Source organism: Chiloscyllium punctatum, chromosome 40, assembly GCF_047496795.1.
Source record: "Chiloscyllium punctatum isolate Juve2018m chromosome 40, sChiPun1.3, whole genome shotgun sequence".
Classification (NCBI taxonomy): Eukaryota; Metazoa; Chordata; class Chondrichthyes; order Orectolobiformes; family Hemiscylliidae; genus Chiloscyllium; species Chiloscyllium punctatum.
Window position 1 is genome coordinate 45,379,044 of NC_092778.1, and position 18,879 is coordinate 45,397,922.

The 18,879-nt window shown below is 43.7% G+C and overlaps 1 protein-coding gene across 6 annotated transcripts in view; it reads left to right on the plus strand.

The window, feature by feature from the left end:
• The window catches only part of vwa3a (von Willebrand factor A domain containing 3A), a 40,316-nt gene that overhangs the window by 2,350 nt on the left and 19,087 nt on the right, over nt 1-18,879 (plus strand). For 5 of the 6 annotated variants that reach the window (XM_072559766.1, XM_072559764.1, XM_072559767.1 and 2 more), the window contains 16 exons: nt 692-816; nt 897-974; nt 3,484-3,538; nt 4,052-4,153; nt 4,273-4,379; nt 4,721-4,846; nt 7,953-8,061; nt 8,673-8,738; nt 11,168-11,299; nt 11,385-11,523; nt 12,293-12,396; nt 12,997-13,077; nt 13,892-13,986; nt 14,066-14,185; nt 14,818-14,892; nt 15,880-16,018. In XM_072559766.1, the coding sequence (XP_072415867.1) occupies nt 692-816; nt 897-974; nt 3,484-3,538; nt 4,052-4,153; nt 4,273-4,379; nt 4,721-4,846; nt 7,953-8,061; nt 8,673-8,738; nt 11,168-11,299; nt 11,385-11,523; nt 12,293-12,396; nt 12,997-13,077; nt 13,892-13,986; nt 14,066-14,185; nt 14,818-14,892; nt 15,880-16,018 (1,653 nt within the window). The remainder of the gene's footprint in view (nt 1-691; nt 817-896; nt 975-3,483; nt 3,539-4,051; nt 4,154-4,272; nt 4,380-4,720; nt 4,847-7,952; nt 8,062-8,672; nt 8,739-11,167; nt 11,300-11,384; nt 11,524-12,292; nt 12,397-12,996; nt 13,078-13,891; nt 13,987-14,065; nt 14,186-14,817; nt 14,893-15,879; nt 16,019-18,879) is intronic. The other variant, XM_072559768.1, reaches the window with a different exon arrangement.

The following is an 18,879-nucleotide window of genomic DNA, read 5'->3' on the forward strand; positions in this document are numbered from 1 at the left end:
TTATTCATTTCGTACAAGCTTACAGCACAGAGGAAACCATTCATCCCATTGTATTTGTGCCAACTCTTTGAATGAGTTATCTATTGTCTTTATTCTTTTACAGCATGTGCATATTGCTGGGTTGGGGGCGGCTGGGGAGGAGGGGTAGCATTTGTTGCCTGTCCCTAATGGCTTTGAGGAGATGGTGGTGAATCGCCTAGTGAATAAAGATTGAGATGACAGACCCCACAAATGGTGGTGTTACTCATTCAGTCGCCACATCTGGTTTCCTAAGTACTTCCCTGGAGAATGGAATTGGACAACACTGTTTCAATGTTTCTGAAGAGGGGCATGTACCTGGGAAACATTGAATTGCCACAGCCCATTTGGGGTCAGTGCTATCAAAGTATTGTGAGTAAGGGAGTTCCAGGAATTTGATCTGGAAACAATGAAAGGACAGCAATGTAGTTCCAAATCAGGATGGCGTGTGGAAACTTGTAGATGGTGGTGTTCCTGTGTATCTGCTACCTTTGTGGGTGGGAGAGTTCATGGGTTTGAGCCCAATTCCTGATCTCTTCTCTCCCTGTAGCCCTACGATTTTGTTTCTTTCCCAAGTATTTTTCCAGTTCCCTGTTTGGAAGCCCAGTAGGCAGCTCCTCAGGCTGTGGTTTCTCATCCTGAAATGTCCAATTCTACATTGTGCCCGCTATAGAGAACAGAAGGGAAACGGCCGCTGACCAGTGAAAACCAGACATCCGAGGAGTGGCTGGCCAATCACAGCTTGGATTACCAGAAATTGACACTTCAACATCTTCTAGCACACAGCAGGATCATCACGTGAGTCTAACAGAAGCAATTTGCAGGCAGTGTACTATCTAAAACTTCTTTTAACTGCTTTCCTTCCACCCTCACTTTAGGAAAAAGGATATGATAAATGTTGAACAACTGCAGCTTGGCTTAGATGTCATTGATAAGTTTGAATGCAGACTTCACCGGTAAGTATTCTTCCTGATTCCTCTCTTGAATATTTACTTGTTCTATAAACACAATAAAGAGTGAATGGATTGCGCAGGGACAGAGAGAATGGTCTCTGAATCTTGGGCGATACTGAGAGACATGAATACTTTTGGTTACAGATGGGATTGGGGCAAACATCATAGAGGGGAACGATATGGGGGAAACGAGGAAGAGATAGCAACACTACTGGAGAGGAGAGAAAATTAAGCAGACAGATAGAGAAAAACTGGGGATAGAGAAAAAGATGTTAAGAACCTGTTTGCACTTCTTTGACTATTTCTCAGCCTCAAAACTCCCAGAACGTTTTACAGACAAAGTACTTTTAAAGTGTTCCTGTAGAAATGTAGGGAACAGGGCAGAGTGATAGTGAAGCAATGAGAGGCTAAAGAAAGACTTGCTTTTGTACAGATTCCTTTAGGACTTCAGGATGCTGCAAAGCACTTTATGGTTTGAAGAACATTTTGAAGTGTAGTCACTATTGTATGAATGGAAGCACCTCTTTGCACACAGCAGTATTTCATGCACAGCCTGTGTATTTGATTTGGAGATGCTGGTGTTGGACTGGGCTGTACAAAGTTAAAAATCACACAACACCAGGTTATAGTCCAACAGGCACTTCTCCTTCATCAGGTGGCTCTGCCTACAGTTCCATTGGCCTCAAGCTCTCGAATTCCCTCCCTACACCTCTTTGCCTATCTACCTCACTTTACTCCTTTAGGATACTTCTTAAAACATATTGTTTTGACCAAGCATTTGGTTATTTGACCTGACATCTCCTTGCATTGCTCAGTGTTCCACAACCACCTGATGAAGGAGCAGTGCTCCAAAAGCAAGTGCTTCCAATTAAACCTGTTGGACTGTAACCTGGTGTTGGGTGATTTTTAACTGTGTATTTGATGGCAGATTTATCCAGGAAATTATTGACTGGGACTCTTGTGGCACAGTTGTAGTGTCCTGACCTCTGAGACAGGGGGCCTGGGTTCAAGTCCCACCTAGTCGAGAGGTGTGTCACAACAACTCTGAACAGGTTGATTAGAAATATTGAGCAATCACTGACTAGCCCTGGGTATTGCTGTGATGACACCATTTTAATTGCAGGTATTCATTTCAGGAGAAAACCCCTCACATACAAGCGATTCACAAAATCCCTACAGTGCAGGAAGAGGTTATTCAGCCCATCGAGTCTGCACCAACCGTCCAAAGAGCATTCCAGCCAGATCTAGCTCCCAACCTATCGCTGTAACGCCACATGTTACTGCGGCCAATCCACCTAACCTGCACATCTCTGGAGGGAGGAAACTGGAGTACCTGGAGGAAGCCTTCAAAACTGAGGGAACTGGTTTGCAGCATCCTGAAGTACAACAAACCTCTGCCACCAATTGGTAACCAAGGAAATAAGGGTCTTATGGTGCAGTGAAGTGCCCCTACCTCTGGCCCAGGGGCCCACATTCAAGACCCACCTATTCCAGAGGTGTGTAATTACATGTCCAAATAGGTTGATCATAAATATCTTGAAACCAGCCTCATAACAATCAAAAGCAGTTCACTTTCCATTGCTAGCAAACACACAACATAAATCAGGTGAATAAAGATTGAGATGACAGACCCCTTAAATGGTGGTGTTGCTCATTCGTTATTCAATGACCAGAAGTGGAAATCACCACATCTGGATTCCCAAGTACTTCCCTGGAGAATGGAATTGGACAACACTGAACATTGTTTCAATGTTTCTGAAGAGGGGCATGTACCTGGGAAACATTGATTGTGCTGAGCAGTGGGAGAATTAGGCAGGATAGATATTCTACAATGGTGCCTGATTATCTCTGGGAATCAGGCAGTCCATTTGAATGAAACAGGGCCTGTGGTTGTATGAAGTCTCTTGAAAAAAATCAGCTGAATGGGCTGAATTACCTTTATTCTGTGCTGCCATCCATTTCTTGCGATTCCCTTCACAAACCTGAATTGATCTAACTCTCACCAAATCCTATCCAACAATGACTGTAGTGCTGACTGATCTGCATTGACCCCTGCGTCAAGCAACATTTATATTTTGAAATTCTCATCCCTCTTTTCAAACTCCTCCATTGCCTGCCCCTCCCTAATCCATCCATAAACCCTCCAAGATTCTGCATTGCTCTGATTCTAGCCTCCTAGCTTTTCAAATCAGAATTGTTCCATCATTGTGGCTTTCCATAGGCCTCAAGCTCTCAAATTCCCTCCCTACACCTCTTTGCCTATCTACCTCAATTTCCTCCTTTAAGATACTTCTTAAAACATATTGCTTTGACCAAACATTTGGTTATCTGACCTGACATCTCTTGGCATTGCTCAGTGTTCCATTTTAGTTATTAACCTTTCTGTGCAGCACATTGGAATATTTTCATACATTAAAGGTGTTATATCAATTTAAGTTGCCATTCTTCCTCATATAATGGTCAAACTCTGCTCAGGTCTTTGTTCAGACCCATCTCATTTAAATATTTTCAGAATGACTGACCTTTATCACCAACGGATGGAATGGCTGATGGAAGGGAGCAGAAAGGTTAGTTTTCTCTCTTTATGATCCAGGACAGAGTCATATGGTAGTAAGAGGCCAGTTTCTTTCCACCAGCTCTAAATAAATATAACATGTTTTATTCTCTGTAAGAGATCAGTATCTGCATTAAAGCAGGAGCATGGCAATCCTGACTTGAAGAGCCTACTTTGGAATTTGGACCTGGCCTATTATAAGGCAACACTCACCAAACAACTTTCAAAAGTTGTTCTCAATGACAAAGTTCCTGATTAATTGAAATTAAATGATCAGATTTTACATCTGTTGTGAAGTGTTGGTATTTTTAATGAGCAGTTTTGTGATCATAGCTTTTTTTAAATTAGTGTGATTGAACATTTTTAATGTAATAATTATTTACAAGTTCATGCAACAGTTTTTTTTGGGGGGGGGGGCGGTGAAATGGGTGTTAATATGACTAGCATTTTGTCAGTTTCTTCCCCACCATGAAAACCATTGATTCTGTTTTATTAAATACCTCTCTAACCTTGTATCTACTGTTAGATGTTCGGCTTGGTGAAAGGTTCTCGGGTCGGTCTGCTTATCGACTCCTCTGATGCAAACTGTGGGCTTGGCCGACTGCAGGACTTTCAGGCAGCTCTCCTGGTTAGTGTGTTGGCAGCTTAAAGGCTATTGCGGAGCGGGGGAAAAGACCATTTCATTTGGAATAGCTGCTGTGAGGAAGATTTGTCGTGTCACGTTGAACTCTGTTTCTTGATTCACAGCGTCTGCTGGACGAACAGCTCTGTTTTAGGAAGCAGTTTTATTTCCTCTCCTTTGGTAGTGACCTCTCTGAACTCTGGGAGACCCCACGGGATGTGAACATTCGCACGTAAGTGACATTTGTTTGCTCGTCCTGTTTCCATTATGGACTGACATTTGCCTGTCACTGGTGGCCGTGCCTTTTCCTTACCCCTCTGAGACTCTCTTTCCTCCTTTAAAACATTTCTTAAAAACATCTCTTTGCCACCTGCCCTAAAATCTGCTTGACATCAACCTTCATGTGTTAATCACTCCTGTGAAGCACTTTGGGAAGTTTTTCTGTGTTTGTGGTGGTTGTCGCAGAAGTGGGGATTGAGGTTCCATTGCTAACATTACAGGAGCTGATGATTGCATCATCATTCTCATTATCCTGCCCAATTTTATCGATGGTTGTGCTGTTGTTTGTCACAGCTTAGACGAAGCAAGGCAGTGGGTTCAAGATCTCCAGCCCAGTGGGAGCTGCAACCTACTAAAGGCCATGAAGAGAGTAATGAAAGTGAAGAAGTTGAATACTCTTCTCATTATCCTGGGGTCATGGTAAGAAAACATCAGAAACATAAGAAACAAGTTAGCAGTGTCTCATTTGTTATATTTACGTGCTGAATGGGAAGTAACACACAGGCCTCATGATCTATGAGAAGAGACTGAGTGGATTGGACCTGATTTCCCTATGGTTGAGAAGAATGAATGGTAATGACAATGAAACATATAAGATTCTGAGAGGGTCTGACAGGATGGATGATGACAGGTTGTTTTCTCTGATAACAGAGTCTAGAACTCAGGATTACAGTTTCAGGATAAGGGACCGTCCATTTCAAACTGAGATGAGGAAGAATTTCTTCACTTTGAGTTTTGAATCCTCTGGCCCTTGCATGTTCCATTATTGAACACATTCAAGGGAGATTCAGTTTTGGGGTATTATGAGAATTAAGGCATTTGGGGATCAAATGGAGAAGTGGAGTTGAAGTAAAAGATCAACTGTGATCTTATTGAATACTTTTGTGCGCTTTTATCTGATATTCTTTCATGCAATGTGGGAGCAACTGACAAGCCCAGTGTTTAGTTCCCTTGAGCTAAATGTTTCAGAGGACAATTAAGAGTCGGTTACGTTATTGTGGTCTGGATTCACATGAAGGCTGGATAAGAATTTGAAACTTCCTTCCCTAAAGGACATCAATGTGTTTTTTACTTTTGTGTTTCTAAAAACTGGGGATGAAATGAGAAAGAAAAACAGTTTTTAGAGGAGTAAGGTGATGGCCCTAGTGGTATTATCGCTAGACAATTAATTCGGAGACCCAGATACTGTTCTGGGAATTAGGTTCAAATCCTACCATAGTGGAATTTAAATCAATAAATATCTGGAATTAAGATTCTTATGATGAGCAGTCATGAAAACCCCATCCAGGTCTCTAATATGCTTTGGGGAAGGAAATCTTCCATTCTTATCTGTTGACTCTTAATTATTTCTGGGCAATTAGGGATGGGCAATAAGTGCTGGCCTAGCTTGTGACACCTTCATCCAATGGATGAATAAAAGAAAACTGTGTTTCATTAGTAACCTAATAGCCATGGCAGGCATTGTGACTAACTGTTTGAACGAGGAGTAAGTGAAGTTCAGGTTGCACACCATCGAGAGCTGGGGCTGTGAACTGATCCAGCTCCTATTGGCAACAAGTTGATTGGTCTGTGGACTAGTGACAGTTATCAGTGACAGAGACCTTTTGCAACTGTGTGATTGGTACTTGGAGCTGAGAGTTACAGGGAGAGAGAGGGCAAGAGGTATGCAGACCTTCTCCCAGGCCAGCAGCTGCGTGCTTTCTGCAATCCAAGACTCAGTTTAAAACTGAAGAAAACAGGCTACCTTTCTTCCAGCAGTTAATGTCAGCTGTGACATTTGAATTGATAAATCTGTAACATTTTCAAAGGAAACCCAGTACTTTATATTTCTTATGAAACTGGTGGAAACATCGAGAGAGAGACATCTGAGCATCAAGGACATGGTGAGCTGATTCAATCTTATCATCAGAAACAGAAAGCAAAGACCCTGAATTGCCTTTCCAGTTTTTCCACCTTTGCCAATAACCTGTCTCCCTGATCGCAAGATGGTGGCAGGATAGAATGATCCAGCTGGACCTTCCCTGCTTCGCTCTTTCCTTTTCCTTTTTTCTTTCTTTCTTTCCCTTATTTCTGCAGTTTTTCTTCCCCCTTCCCCAACTTCCAACTTCTCAAACTTATTCTGCCCAGAGGTAATGGAGAACAGTGGCAAGTCCAAGTCTAGCCCAGCACAGAAAAAGAGTCCGAGACAATGCCAGCATGGGAGACGAGTCGCAGGCTGCAGCCCAGAGCAAGAGCAGGCCTAGCCAGGCTGGCCTGGGAGATGTGTCGCAGAGCAGGAGGCAATCCAAGCCACGCTGTCCTGGGAAGCTAGTCCCAGAGGCAAGTCACAGGCCACAGCCAGAGCAGGATGCAGTCCAAGCCAGGTCAGCCTGGGACACATGGTCCAGAGACAAGTCCCAGAGGTGAGTCCCGGAGGCAAGTCCCAAGCCGGAAGCAGCAAGGCCTCATATTCTGAATCATGGCGGGCACAGACTCCGTGAAAAGGACTACAATCTTAGTACTTTTAAAGATACTTTTTATTCTTATTCTGGAATTTGAGTAATTTGAGTACTTTTTAAAGCCCTGTATTCCTATGCTAGACTATTTTCTTTTACTCTTTCAATTCTGTAACAAACACTTAAAGCATCTGTGCCTAAGATATTAGTACCAAAAAGGCGACATTACAAACGTTTCACTGTGTTCATTCAAATGCACTTGAAGGGAAGCTTATAGGTGTTATAGTTTCAGTTAGTAGTGGAATGTAGCAATGGTCTAAACCTATTTACCTGTAGCTACAGTCAAATTGTTTCCAGTTTTTGACTGGTACAGAAAACTGGTCTATACTTTCTATTAATCTTGAACTGGAAACAGCTAGAACTAAGAAGCTGCACAGAGTGTTGCCTGACCAAGAATAAGTGACATTTTAACATGTATCCCCTGGGATCTGGTATTATCGTGATAAAAACAAAAGTAGAAGCATTCAAGTACAATACATTGTATCGAGAAAATATTAGTGTCTCATTAAACTTTTTCCAAAAGTATTGTGTGTTTTTCTTTACTGATAAAGAGCAGCTGAATGAGGTCCATAAGCAGCACCTAGAGATGGTTTATGAAAAGCTCTTGTCTGTAATTGCAGCAACTCAGATTGAGCCATGACCAAGAAGGTTGAGGGCTCCAGACCCATTCTGAAACACTTGAACTCAAACTCTAGGCTGACTGCTCAGTGCAGTACAGAGAGAGTTGCTGCATTTGTGAAATTCTGTGTTAAACTAGGGCTCCCTGTTCTATCTGAGCTGGCAGTGATAAATCTGGGTCACTATTTCATAGAAGAGCAGGGACCAATGTTTACATCACCTAAATCCGATCGTCTGCTCTTTATCACTGTCCTGTTTATGGGAACTTGCAGTGTACAATCAAATTGCCATGTTATCTACATTATAATAGTGACGACACTCCAAATGTGCATTGTTGGCTGTAAAGTGCTTTTAAGGCATTTCACTATTACAAAAGGCCATATATAAATGTAATGTCTTTCTATTCCTTTCAGTCCTGATCAGACATCAGAGATTTTGGCTGACTATATGCAGCAGTGCATGCTGGGAAGACATTTGCCTTTTCAGACTGTCGCTTATGACTGTAGCCACCACATGACTCATGTAAGTAGCCAATCAAAAAGTGCTGCACTGTGAGAATCTTGACTATGGAGACTCCATTATCTGCCATGATACAGTGAATCATTACAAGGCTTCCATCGCATGACATCACTTTGGTTATTATTGCCTTGGTGTCTCTCTCGAAGTATTGCGAATATCTTCAGTCACATTCCCAGAATGAAATTTGGGAAGTCTCAACCAATCTCTACGTTTCACAGGTTGATCTCAGATTGCTGCAGAATTTTTGTTTGTGCTTGGCTATTTTGTACAACAAATCTGTCAGATTCTTGAAAACATGCCATGTACTTTAGGAGGAATAGCAAGTGCTTCGTGTAAATAAAACTAAATGAAAGACAATGAAGTGTGAGCAGAGAGACCAGACAGAGTTCAATGATCCATTCATTAAAAGTTCAAGTGTAGTCCAAAATCAAATTCAGTAAACATCAATTGAACTTTTCGGTTTTGTGAATGTAGATGTAGCATATGGGTATTGAAATCATGAAGTATTGATTAGGAACTATTGCCATGAAAGAACAATGTTCTCTGATATGATTCAGCCCTGTGTCTGATTCATGTTATTTATCTCTGACATGTTGCACATTTTATAAATCCAGATGACACTGAGGTCCCTGGTGAAAGTCTCAGGAGGACGTTACCATTTGTTCTCTACCAGCTGTCAGGTAATTTCTCTTCACAACCCGAGCTGCATCTCTTTATTCTCTGTCTCAATTGACCCTTTTCCTAATGTAGAGAGATTGGAGAAGCAAACATATGGTAGCTAAATTTACAGATGACCCAAAGACCCAGAGGAAAGTAAGTCATGAAGAGGACACAAGGAATCTACGTAGGGATCTCGATAAGTTAAATGAGTGAGCAAAAACTTGGTAGATGAAGTACAATATGGGAAAGTGTGAACTTGTACATTTTGGCAGGTGAATAGAAAAGCAGCATATTATTTAATTACCGAATTCAGAACAAAGAATCTGGATGTCCTGCTGCATGAAATACAAAAAGTTACTGTAACAGGTACAGCAAGTACAGGAAAGCAAATGGAAGGTTGGTGTATATTGCAAGAGGAATGGAGTGTAAAAGTGAGGATGTTTTGATGCAGTTGTGCAGGGCTTCACTGAGACCACATCTGGAGGGCTATGTACAGTTTTGGTCTCTTTTTTAAAAAGGAAATGATTGCATTAAAGAGAGTTCAGAGAAAGTTTACTCAATAGTTTCCGGGGTTGTGGGGCTTGTCATTTGGGCAGGTTGGGCTTGTATCTTTTGGAGTTTAAAAAATAAGAGGTGAAAGGCTAGTTGGATAGTTCTTTGAATCTCAGTCATGATGGGCTGAATGGCCTCTTGCTAACGTGTAGGATTTTACGGTTTAAATATTGGAGCATATTTCACCTGCATCCTGAAAGTAACCACTAAGCTATGATATGTTATTATTTAGCATCTTTAACATTGAAAGATGTCCCACAGTGTAAACAAAAAGTGATAATGAAAGAAGGGTATGGGGTGGGTGTGACTGAAAGCTTGGTGAATGATTTGATTTTTATTGATGATCGTAAAGAAGGTGAAGAGTAGGGGAAGGAATTCGGGAACCCCTGAAGTCTAGCCAGCCAAGCACATAGCAGTCAGTGGTGGAGCAAAGGGACGGGAGCGATATACAAGACACAAGAATCAAAGGAATAGAAAGTTAGTGATTGGGATGGTACAAGGGCTGGAAGAAAGTCCAGAAATAAGGAGGGCCAAGGAGCGTTTTCAAATCAAAGATCTGAGTTAGGATGATCGAACAACCTCTGACTTATTGCTGAGACAAGACTTTGAACTTCACCTCCACCAGCTGTAAAACCGTCCAACTCTCTGAACTCCTCAAACTTTAGTCTTCTGTGCATCCCCAAATATAATGGCTCCAACATTGATGGCCATGCCTTCAGCTGCCTTGATGTTCAATTCAGGAATTCCCTCATTAAACCTCCCTAACTCTCTCTCCTCTCAGATGCTCCTTAAAATTTAACCTCTTTATCAAGTTTTTGTTCATCTGCACTAATGTCTCGATTAGTACAGCACAGGAACAGGCTCTTTGGCCCTCCAAGTCTGTGCTGACGCACAATGCCTTTCTAAACTAAAAACATTTTGTCTCTATGCAGACAATATCCCGCTATTTCTGGCCTATTCAAGATGCCTCTTAAAAGTTGTATCTGCTTCCGCTGACAGCACATTCCAGGCAATTACCACCCTCTCTCATTGCCTTTAAACTTTCCCCCCTTTTACCTTCAATCTATGTCCCCTAGTAATTAATATTTCTATCCTGGCAAAATGACTGTAACTATCCATTTTATTCTTGCCTCTCATAGTTTTATAAACCTCTACCAGGTTGTTGCTCAAAAGTTCAAGTGAAAACAAACTGGGCTTGTCCAATTTCTCCTCCTATCTAATACCCTCCAAACCAGACAATGTCTGGTAAACGATTTCTGTCCTCTCTCCAAAACCTGCACATCCTTCTCATATGCGGGGACCAAAACAGTGCATGATATCCCAAATGAGACCTAATTAAAGTTCGATATAGATGCAACATGACTTACCAATTTTTTTTATACTCTATGCCCTGATCAATGAAGGCAAGTGTTCTATATGCCTTCTTGATCACCTTATCCACTTATGTTGCCTTTTCAGGGAACCACTGGACCTATATGCATAGATCCATCTGTACGTTAATGCTTCTAAGGGTCTGCCATCTACTGTATACTTCTCTCCTGTATTAGACCTTCAAAAATGCATCTTTATGTACCTGAGGGTCAGATTATATTTGGTAATGCTTGTGGCAGTGCTCTGGCATGTGTAACTATGGTAAAGGTGGTGTTAAAAGCAAAATTGCACGTGCTGGAAATGTGAAACAAACCCCGAAAATACTGGGGAAACTCAGCAGGTCTGGCAGCTCCTGTGGAAAGAGAACCAGAGTTAATGTTTCAAGTCTGATATGAGTTCTTCAGAAAGCATTTCGTGTGTTTGTTACAAGTTGGTGTTGTTGCACTCAGTTGTGTGAGTTGTATTGAGTGAGTGTGGGGTCGCTGCTGTTGATGGGCAAATTGTTGACTGTCTTCCTGTCCCACAGACCAAGGGCTGCTGGAGCAGTGATCTCGAGGTCTTGATGAAGGAACTGCAGCAAGCCAGCAATGTATTGGAGAAGATTCAGGAAATACGCCAGGGGCTGCTGGGACACTCTCTCAATGAGGCTGCGGAGCAGGTAGAGTTTGGCTGGGACCTGTAGCTGTTACTGGTTTTGGATGATGTATTAGAGATGTTTCATGCTTTTGTCCTCCTGGGCCTAGATTACAACTGAGGTTGCCAAGATACCGCCTGCTCGATTCCTATTCCAGCCGCCCAATCACGATGGACCTCTCTGCCTCGAGACTTCCAGCTTCCTGCCCAAGACCTCTGCTGATTGGCTGAAGCAACATGGCTTGAAAGGTAAACATACAGGTTCTCAACGTGACTGGGGTTTGCTTCTGGGGCGATGGCGTTTGTATTTCCTGGTGAGCCCCTGTCGCTGGGTGAATAATTCCATTCCATAGACCATTCAGTCCCTTCACTGGTGCTCCTTCTCCATGAGACCCACCTTGAAAGGGCAAAGGGAGCCACAAACTGGGCATCATTAGTTCAAATCCTAACAGGGCAGGTCAGGAAATTTAACTCCTCAAATCTGTGCCAGCTCTAGATACCCGGGGTTCAGTGAGGCCACTCCTGACCGGGTCAGAAGGTGCAACATCTGAATTCTGTTCCCAGTTGTCCCAGGACAGGAAGGGGTCAGATCCGCAGGTGATCCTGGGTGAGCTTCTGAATTCTGGACTCACATCCAGTTAATGTTCTGCTCCTTGTATAGATTGTGGTTGTACGTTGGCCCTCCTGTTATACAGGACTGTCCTCTGTTACTATCTGGGTTAAAGGTGATGGCCATGGGAGGAGCCTATAAATCCTTTCATTCCTTCATACTGCTCCTTTAGGGAAGAGTGTGAAGATATGAAGACAACAAACACTTTCATTCCTGCTCCCTGATTTCCCCAGGGGGCTGCTTCCTGACATTCCCCTCCCCCCTTCCCCCCCTGCCTGCTCCCTGAATCCCCCCTCCCCTGGATTGCTCCCCAATCCCCACCCTGCCAGTGCTGCTGTCCAATTTCCCTGGGCTGTGCTGCCCTTGTGGGTTTGATCCGGTCTGAGATGTCGTCTTTACATTTTCCAGCTAAGAAGCTCAGTTTGTACCAAGTGTTGGCACCGAATGCATTCTCACCTCTGGAGGAATTTGTGCCAATTCTTCGCAAGACCGTGTCCTCGACACTACATGGGGTAAATATCAGCCTCTCTCGTGTTTGTTCATGAACTCATTTTAACTCTGAATTTCCCTCGATTGTTGCTGCAATTCTCAGGACTTCCAAACTCTTCCTCCTTCCTGTGCTTACCGTGTTTAAATCTGACCTCATCACTCTGACTTGAAATCACTCCCTGAGGAACCTTTCGACTAACACGATTGATTCTTCCTCCAAACACATCAGCTTTCTCAAAAACTAACCTTGGTGTTGCTGGATGATTTGGAATTCTGGGGCCTGCCCCATGTCTTCCACTCCACAGTTTATGTCTTTCACCGTCTCCAGGTCACCAGGCTTTGTGTTCAGATTGAGATCTGGATGTTGCTTTCTGAAATTAGCTACTAACTCCACTTAGCTGCTGGTCCTAATCTCTCCGAGATGGAGTGTGGGGACCAAGCCACTTGGCTGTGGACAAACTGCTGCGGACACTCACGGTCCACACAGTAAGGTTGGAGCTGGATCCTGTGCTGAAGCAACATCAAGTGAAATGTGATCTGTGGCTATCCAGTGGCTAACCAATGGGCATCCAGTGTACTGGCCTCTGACTGATGGAGGATTAATTAATGTATTTTCCACACAGCGAGCGATGATGCAGCTGGAATGGCATGATGGGACAGTGAAGAATGTCCATGTAGACCCCCCTCTGTTGTATGAGTACCAGGTAACAATCCCCAACCAATACATTCCTCAATCTGTCTCCACCCCACCCTCACCCCCACCCCCACACCCTCTCCCTCTCTTTCTCTGCCAACGTTTTTCTCCTTATCCTCATCCACGTGTTCTCTGCATTTCCCATGTTCTGTCAATCGTGCTCTCAGGATGCCTCTTCTTTCCACTTTCTGTTTCTCTCTGCCTTCTCTCACTGATAGTTCTACCCCCTCTCTCATGTGCTCACATACACACACACTCTATCTCTCTCACACACACTCTTTCACACTCTCACACTCTCACTCACACACACTCTCTCTTTCTCTGTCTGACACACTCTCTGTCTGACACACTCTCTCTCTCACACACACACTCTCACACACACTCTCACACACACTCTCTCTCTCACACACACTCTCTCTCTCAAACACATTCTGTCTCACACACACTCTTTCACACTCTCACTCTCACACGCACTCTCTCTGTCTGACACACACACTCTCTCTCTCACACTCTCTCTCCCACACTCTCTCTCTCACACTCTCTCTCTCACACACACACATTCTGTCTCACACACACTCTCACACACCCACACACTCTCACCCTCTCTCACACACACACATTCTGTCTCACACACATTCTTTCACACTCTCACTCTCACACGCACTCTCTCTCTCTGTCTGACACACACACTCTCTCTCTCACACTCTCTCTCTCTCTCTCTCTCTCTCTTTCTCTCTCTCTCATACATACACACAGTCCTCCCCACCCATCCACACACATACAAACCCTTTCTCTAACAAGATCTCTGTTTTCTTCTGTCTCAGAAGCAGCTGGGTCGAGCGATGAGCCATTTTGAGCGGAGAGCTGACTGGCTCTCCACCGGTAGCAGGAAGATATGGGGTAATATTTGTGAAAAGAGGTCAGTCTCTGCTCCAGCATTGTACATACCGCCTGAGGTTGAGTTACTGTGGTTCTTGACTGGATTTGTTTTTGTTCAGGGTGATAATCTTGGTGGACATCTCAATCTATAACTCACTGCACATTATCCACATCCAGCACTCCCTGCGCCTCCTGCTCGAACAACAGATGACAAATAAGGAAAGCTTCAACCTGTTTGTGTGAGTTCTGGGGAAGACACTTATGGAAAGGCTGAGCTCTGTGATCAGCTCCCTGTGCTGTGGGAGCTGATTATATTTTCTCAACACTTTGGCACATCCTGGGGTCATGGAAAGTGCCAGGCAAATTCAAATCTGTCTCTCTCTCTCCATCCTGCACTCTCTCTGTCCTCACCCATTCCCTCTGTCCCACTCCCCTCCTGTCCTCCCCTCCTCCCCTTCCCTTTCCTCCCCCTTCCTTCTCCCATTTCTTCCTTCTCTGTGTCTCCTCTTCCTTCTTGCTTGTTTCTCCCCCCTCTCCCTCTCTTCTCCCCTTCTCCCCCTCCCCCTTTTTTCTCCCCCTCCCTCTCTTTTCTCCCCGTCCCTCTCTTCTCCCTCTCTTCTCCCCTTCCCCCTCTTCTCCCCCTTCTCCCGTCTTCCTCTCTTCTCCCCATCCTTCTCTTCTCACACTTTTCCCTCCCCCACCACCTCTCTCTCTCTCTGCTCTCTTCCTTACTTGATATCCTAATGCTGTTGTTTAGCTGTGGTGTGACTGGCTCAGGGTTGGTTTAGTGTGGTATTGGGATTGCTGCTCATTTTTCCTGGTTGTTTGGGAGTTTAATGATGAATCATTCACTATATTCCCCTGTTTGTAGGTTTGGTTCTGAGGTTCAGCAATATCAGCCCCAGATGGTGTCAGTTACACCAGATAATCTGCAGGCAGCGTGGAGGTGAGTTCCTGCAATTTAATTTTCCTGACTGACTCTTTCAGGTCCATTTCTGGTGTTTTGGGCTCTCCTATTGGCCATGCCTTCAAGTGCCTTGGCTTCACCTCCCAGAATTGCCTTCCTGAACCTCTCCTCAACGTTCTTGTGTGAAACCCGCAAAGTCCTCCTACTGTCTGACTTTGGTGCAGCTCCCTTGTTGTTCAGTTGGTCTCACTGTTGGCTCACTCTCCCTCTGGTTGTGAGATGCACAGTTCTGGCTTTAAATGCCATTCCAGCGCTTGAGCAGAAAAATCAGCCTGAATACGAGAGAATGCAACAGTGTCGAGGTGCCATCTTTCAGGTGGAAGATTTTACCTCAAAATCCCATCAGCTCTCTTGGGTTGATGTATAGGTCCATTGGAACTTGTTCACAAAACAGCAGTTTCTCCCTGGTGTCCTGACTAACATTACGAAAGAAACAGAATCCGGTTATTACTTGCTGTGTACTACAACCATCCACCCTTGGGTCTCTGTGTGGAGTTTGTGTGTTCTCCCCGTGTCTGCCTGGGTTTCCTTTAGGTGCTGTAATTTCCTCCCAGAGATGTGTAAGTAAGGTGGATTGGCCATGCTAAATTGCCCATAGTTTCCAGGGATGGGCAGGCTAGGTGGATCAGCCATGGAAAATGCCAGGGTTGGGTCTAGGTGAGATACTGTTTGGAGGGTCAGTGTGGACTCGATGGGCCAAATGGCCTACTCCCACACTGTAGGGATTCTGTGCTTATTGACTAGCATTTCCTGCATTATAATAGTGACCTCACTTTAATTAACGGTAAGACACTCAGAAATGTGTGTTTGTCACAAATGGAATGAGATAATTGCAGATACATTTTCTATACTGAATCTCTCTTCCTTTTATCGCTCACTGGCACTCATCAGAACCTTGTAGGTGTTCGATGGATGTGGATTTCTGTTCATTGTGATGGTCTCTGTCTCTCTATGCCCCACGTTTAGGTGGGTCCTGACTCTGGAGTGCAGTGGGAGTCGGAATTTCATGGGTGCATTGAAAGCAGCAACAGAAAATAATCTGCATGAACAAGGGGATCCTTGTGGCATGTACCTTCTTACCAGTGGAATACCTGACCAGGAGATGGTAGGAAGGAGCACTGAATTTGAAACAACAGTGTTTTACACTAATGTCCATGTTTTAAACCAAGCTGCAAAACTCTTCCAGAGATTTACAAGGGCTAAACCGTAAATCTATAATTTACCACAAACACCAGTTTCCATCTTTTCCCTCTGGATCCTTTCTCTGTCCAAAAGCATACTCACCATGGGAGAAAAACTCAACTCTTAGTTTTGAAAATAAACTCAATTAGCAAGTTAACAAATCACCCAATAACAAGAACCACACTTTTTTTGTGATTTAAAATTAAAAACCCAGTTCAGAAATTACAAACATTTCCCAACAGAAACTATGCAGCAATCTCAATAAAATCAAAATGGGGTGAATCAGAGACGGGGACGGAATCAAAATGGTGTTTCTAGGGGAGATAATGCACCCACCCTCCACGCTGCCCACGTCACTGTAAACACACAGGGCTAACTGTAGACACTGCACACGCCCTCTCCATACTGGCATGGGTGTAACCATGAGAGCAGGATGAACGTAAAGATGCAAAAAGTGTACAGTCTCAGACCAGATAAGAAACCTCTCCTTTCCACTTGGCAGGACACTGGGGATTTCCATGACGAAGCTCAGGCTAGGGGCACGGGCTCCTCAGGGAGGATCTGGAACCCAGTGCTGATGTGGAATTCTACTCAAGCACAGGTACCACGCCCCAGAGCTCCCTCAAGAACACAATGTTTTTTATACAAAGAGACCACCGCCAAATTTTAAAAAAACTTTAGCTTTAGAAACCCACCACAAAATAAACAAAACAATTATTGACAAATTCATGAATTCAGCTTTTTTTTATATATCATGCACGACTTTCCCACCACCAAATCACTGTGACTTTTTTTTGTTCTTAACAATTAACTACCACCACTGTGCAAAGTTAAAAATCACACAACACCAGGTTATAGTCCAACAGGTTTACTTGGAAGCACTAGCTTTCAGAGCACTGCTCCTTCATCAGGTCCACAACCACCTGATGAAGGAGCGACGCTCCGAAAGCTAGTGTGCTTCCAAGTAAACCTGTTGGACTATAACCTGGTGTTGTGTGATTTTTAACTTTGTACACCCCAGTCCAACACCGGCATCTCCAAATCATAACTACCACCAGTGATTACCCATGCAGCTAACCAGAGGTTTACAAGCAAAGCCCATTATGGACAACGTGAAACTTCACAAGTGACAGATGGGTAGGGAGAAAGGGAAGGGACTAAATCAAAAAAGAGTTACAAGGTAAAATAAAGCACTGTATCCTTGTGTTGCCTCCCTCTCTCTAGAGACATCAAGAGCATTGATGGACACAATGTGCTCCCTCTCTAAGGCTTCCCAGGCATAAACATAATCTTAGAAGAGGGGCAAAAAGTTGGCAGGTATGATCCCCTCCACAGCCCATTGCCTGCCAAGCCCAGATCCAAGCTACATTGTAAATTGCTCTTGAGATATTCTTAATCAGTGTGCTATAACACAACTCCAAAACAGCCTAGGATTGTACTTGGATCTTTTGCGGCCAGAGGTAGGGACATAACCACAATGCCACAGGAGACCCTGGGATCAAAGAAACTAGTTTTGAACCCCTACTCTGCTGAATCACAGAGAAAAGTGCTACCACTGAGCTAGAGCATCTGCTAAACTCAGCTCTTAAATATAAAGTCCAATAATCAGCAGCTCCTCCCAGTTTAAGTTGGATCTGTTCTGGTTGACCCCCATTTCAAACACCAACAACTGAACTCAGTAGAAGCAGCTATGAAATGTAATCCTTTCAGAAAGACTTTCTCCTTGTGATACATTCCCCAATTTTAAACTTCCCCTCAAATTATCTGGTCATTTTCTCATTTCTGTTTTTTGGGAGTTCGCTGTGTATAAATTGCCTGCCATGCTTCAAAAACCACCTTGTTGACTGTAAAATACTTTATGGCATCTGGTGTTTGAGAAAGGCCCCTTTTAAAAAAATCCTACATTTGCTTGTTGTGATTAAGTTAATGACTTTGAATGGGAATGTGCATGGAACAATACACTGGGAATTTCTTCAAATCCAACTTTGATAGAGCATTGGAACAGGAGGAGGCCATTCAGCCCCTCCTGATATTCAGTTGGATCACGGCTGATGGTTCTCGTCTCCACTTTCCTGTCTCTGCCCTATATCCCTTGTTACCCTTGTCCAACAAAAATCTCCTGATCTCAGCCCTCCAAGTTCCAATTGGCTGCCAGTCTCCACAACCCTTCAAGGTCCTGATTTCTAGGTTTCCACCAAGTGTCCAATACAAATAGACAATATCCAACTGTTGTCTTGTCATTCTACAGGCAGGTGAACCTCCTGACACTCCAATCTAGGATAGTCAGCAGTAGCATGGAGCTGCCTGTAGGGATCCCAATGTAATATGGACCCTGTTAGAGCAGAGATCCACATACATGAGCTCATTGGGAATCCAGTTTGTGGTAGTTTGCATTTCTGATTAGTTGTTAATGCTTGAACACCCAACACCACCAATTTAATCACAATCATAAAGTTCACATGCTGTACCCATGTGAATTAACCTGTCTGTGCTTGTTGATAAAATAGCGAGGCAAAAGGCAGATTTTTGCTAAGTAAACATTCACTTGTGAGGAGTGTGTGTGTGCGCGCACGTGCGTCTGTCTATCTGTCTGTTTGAGGGGGGTTTTCAACAGATTTTAATACCTGTGTTTAAAATGGTGTTGTCACAGCAATACCTGGGACTAGTCAGTGCTTTCTACTGAATAACACTGGAACCAACATGAAATGGGTACTTTTTGCTTATCTTTTGATATTTTGACCTGTGACTTTTTTAAAATTAGCTTACCTGCCATGATTGCTCACC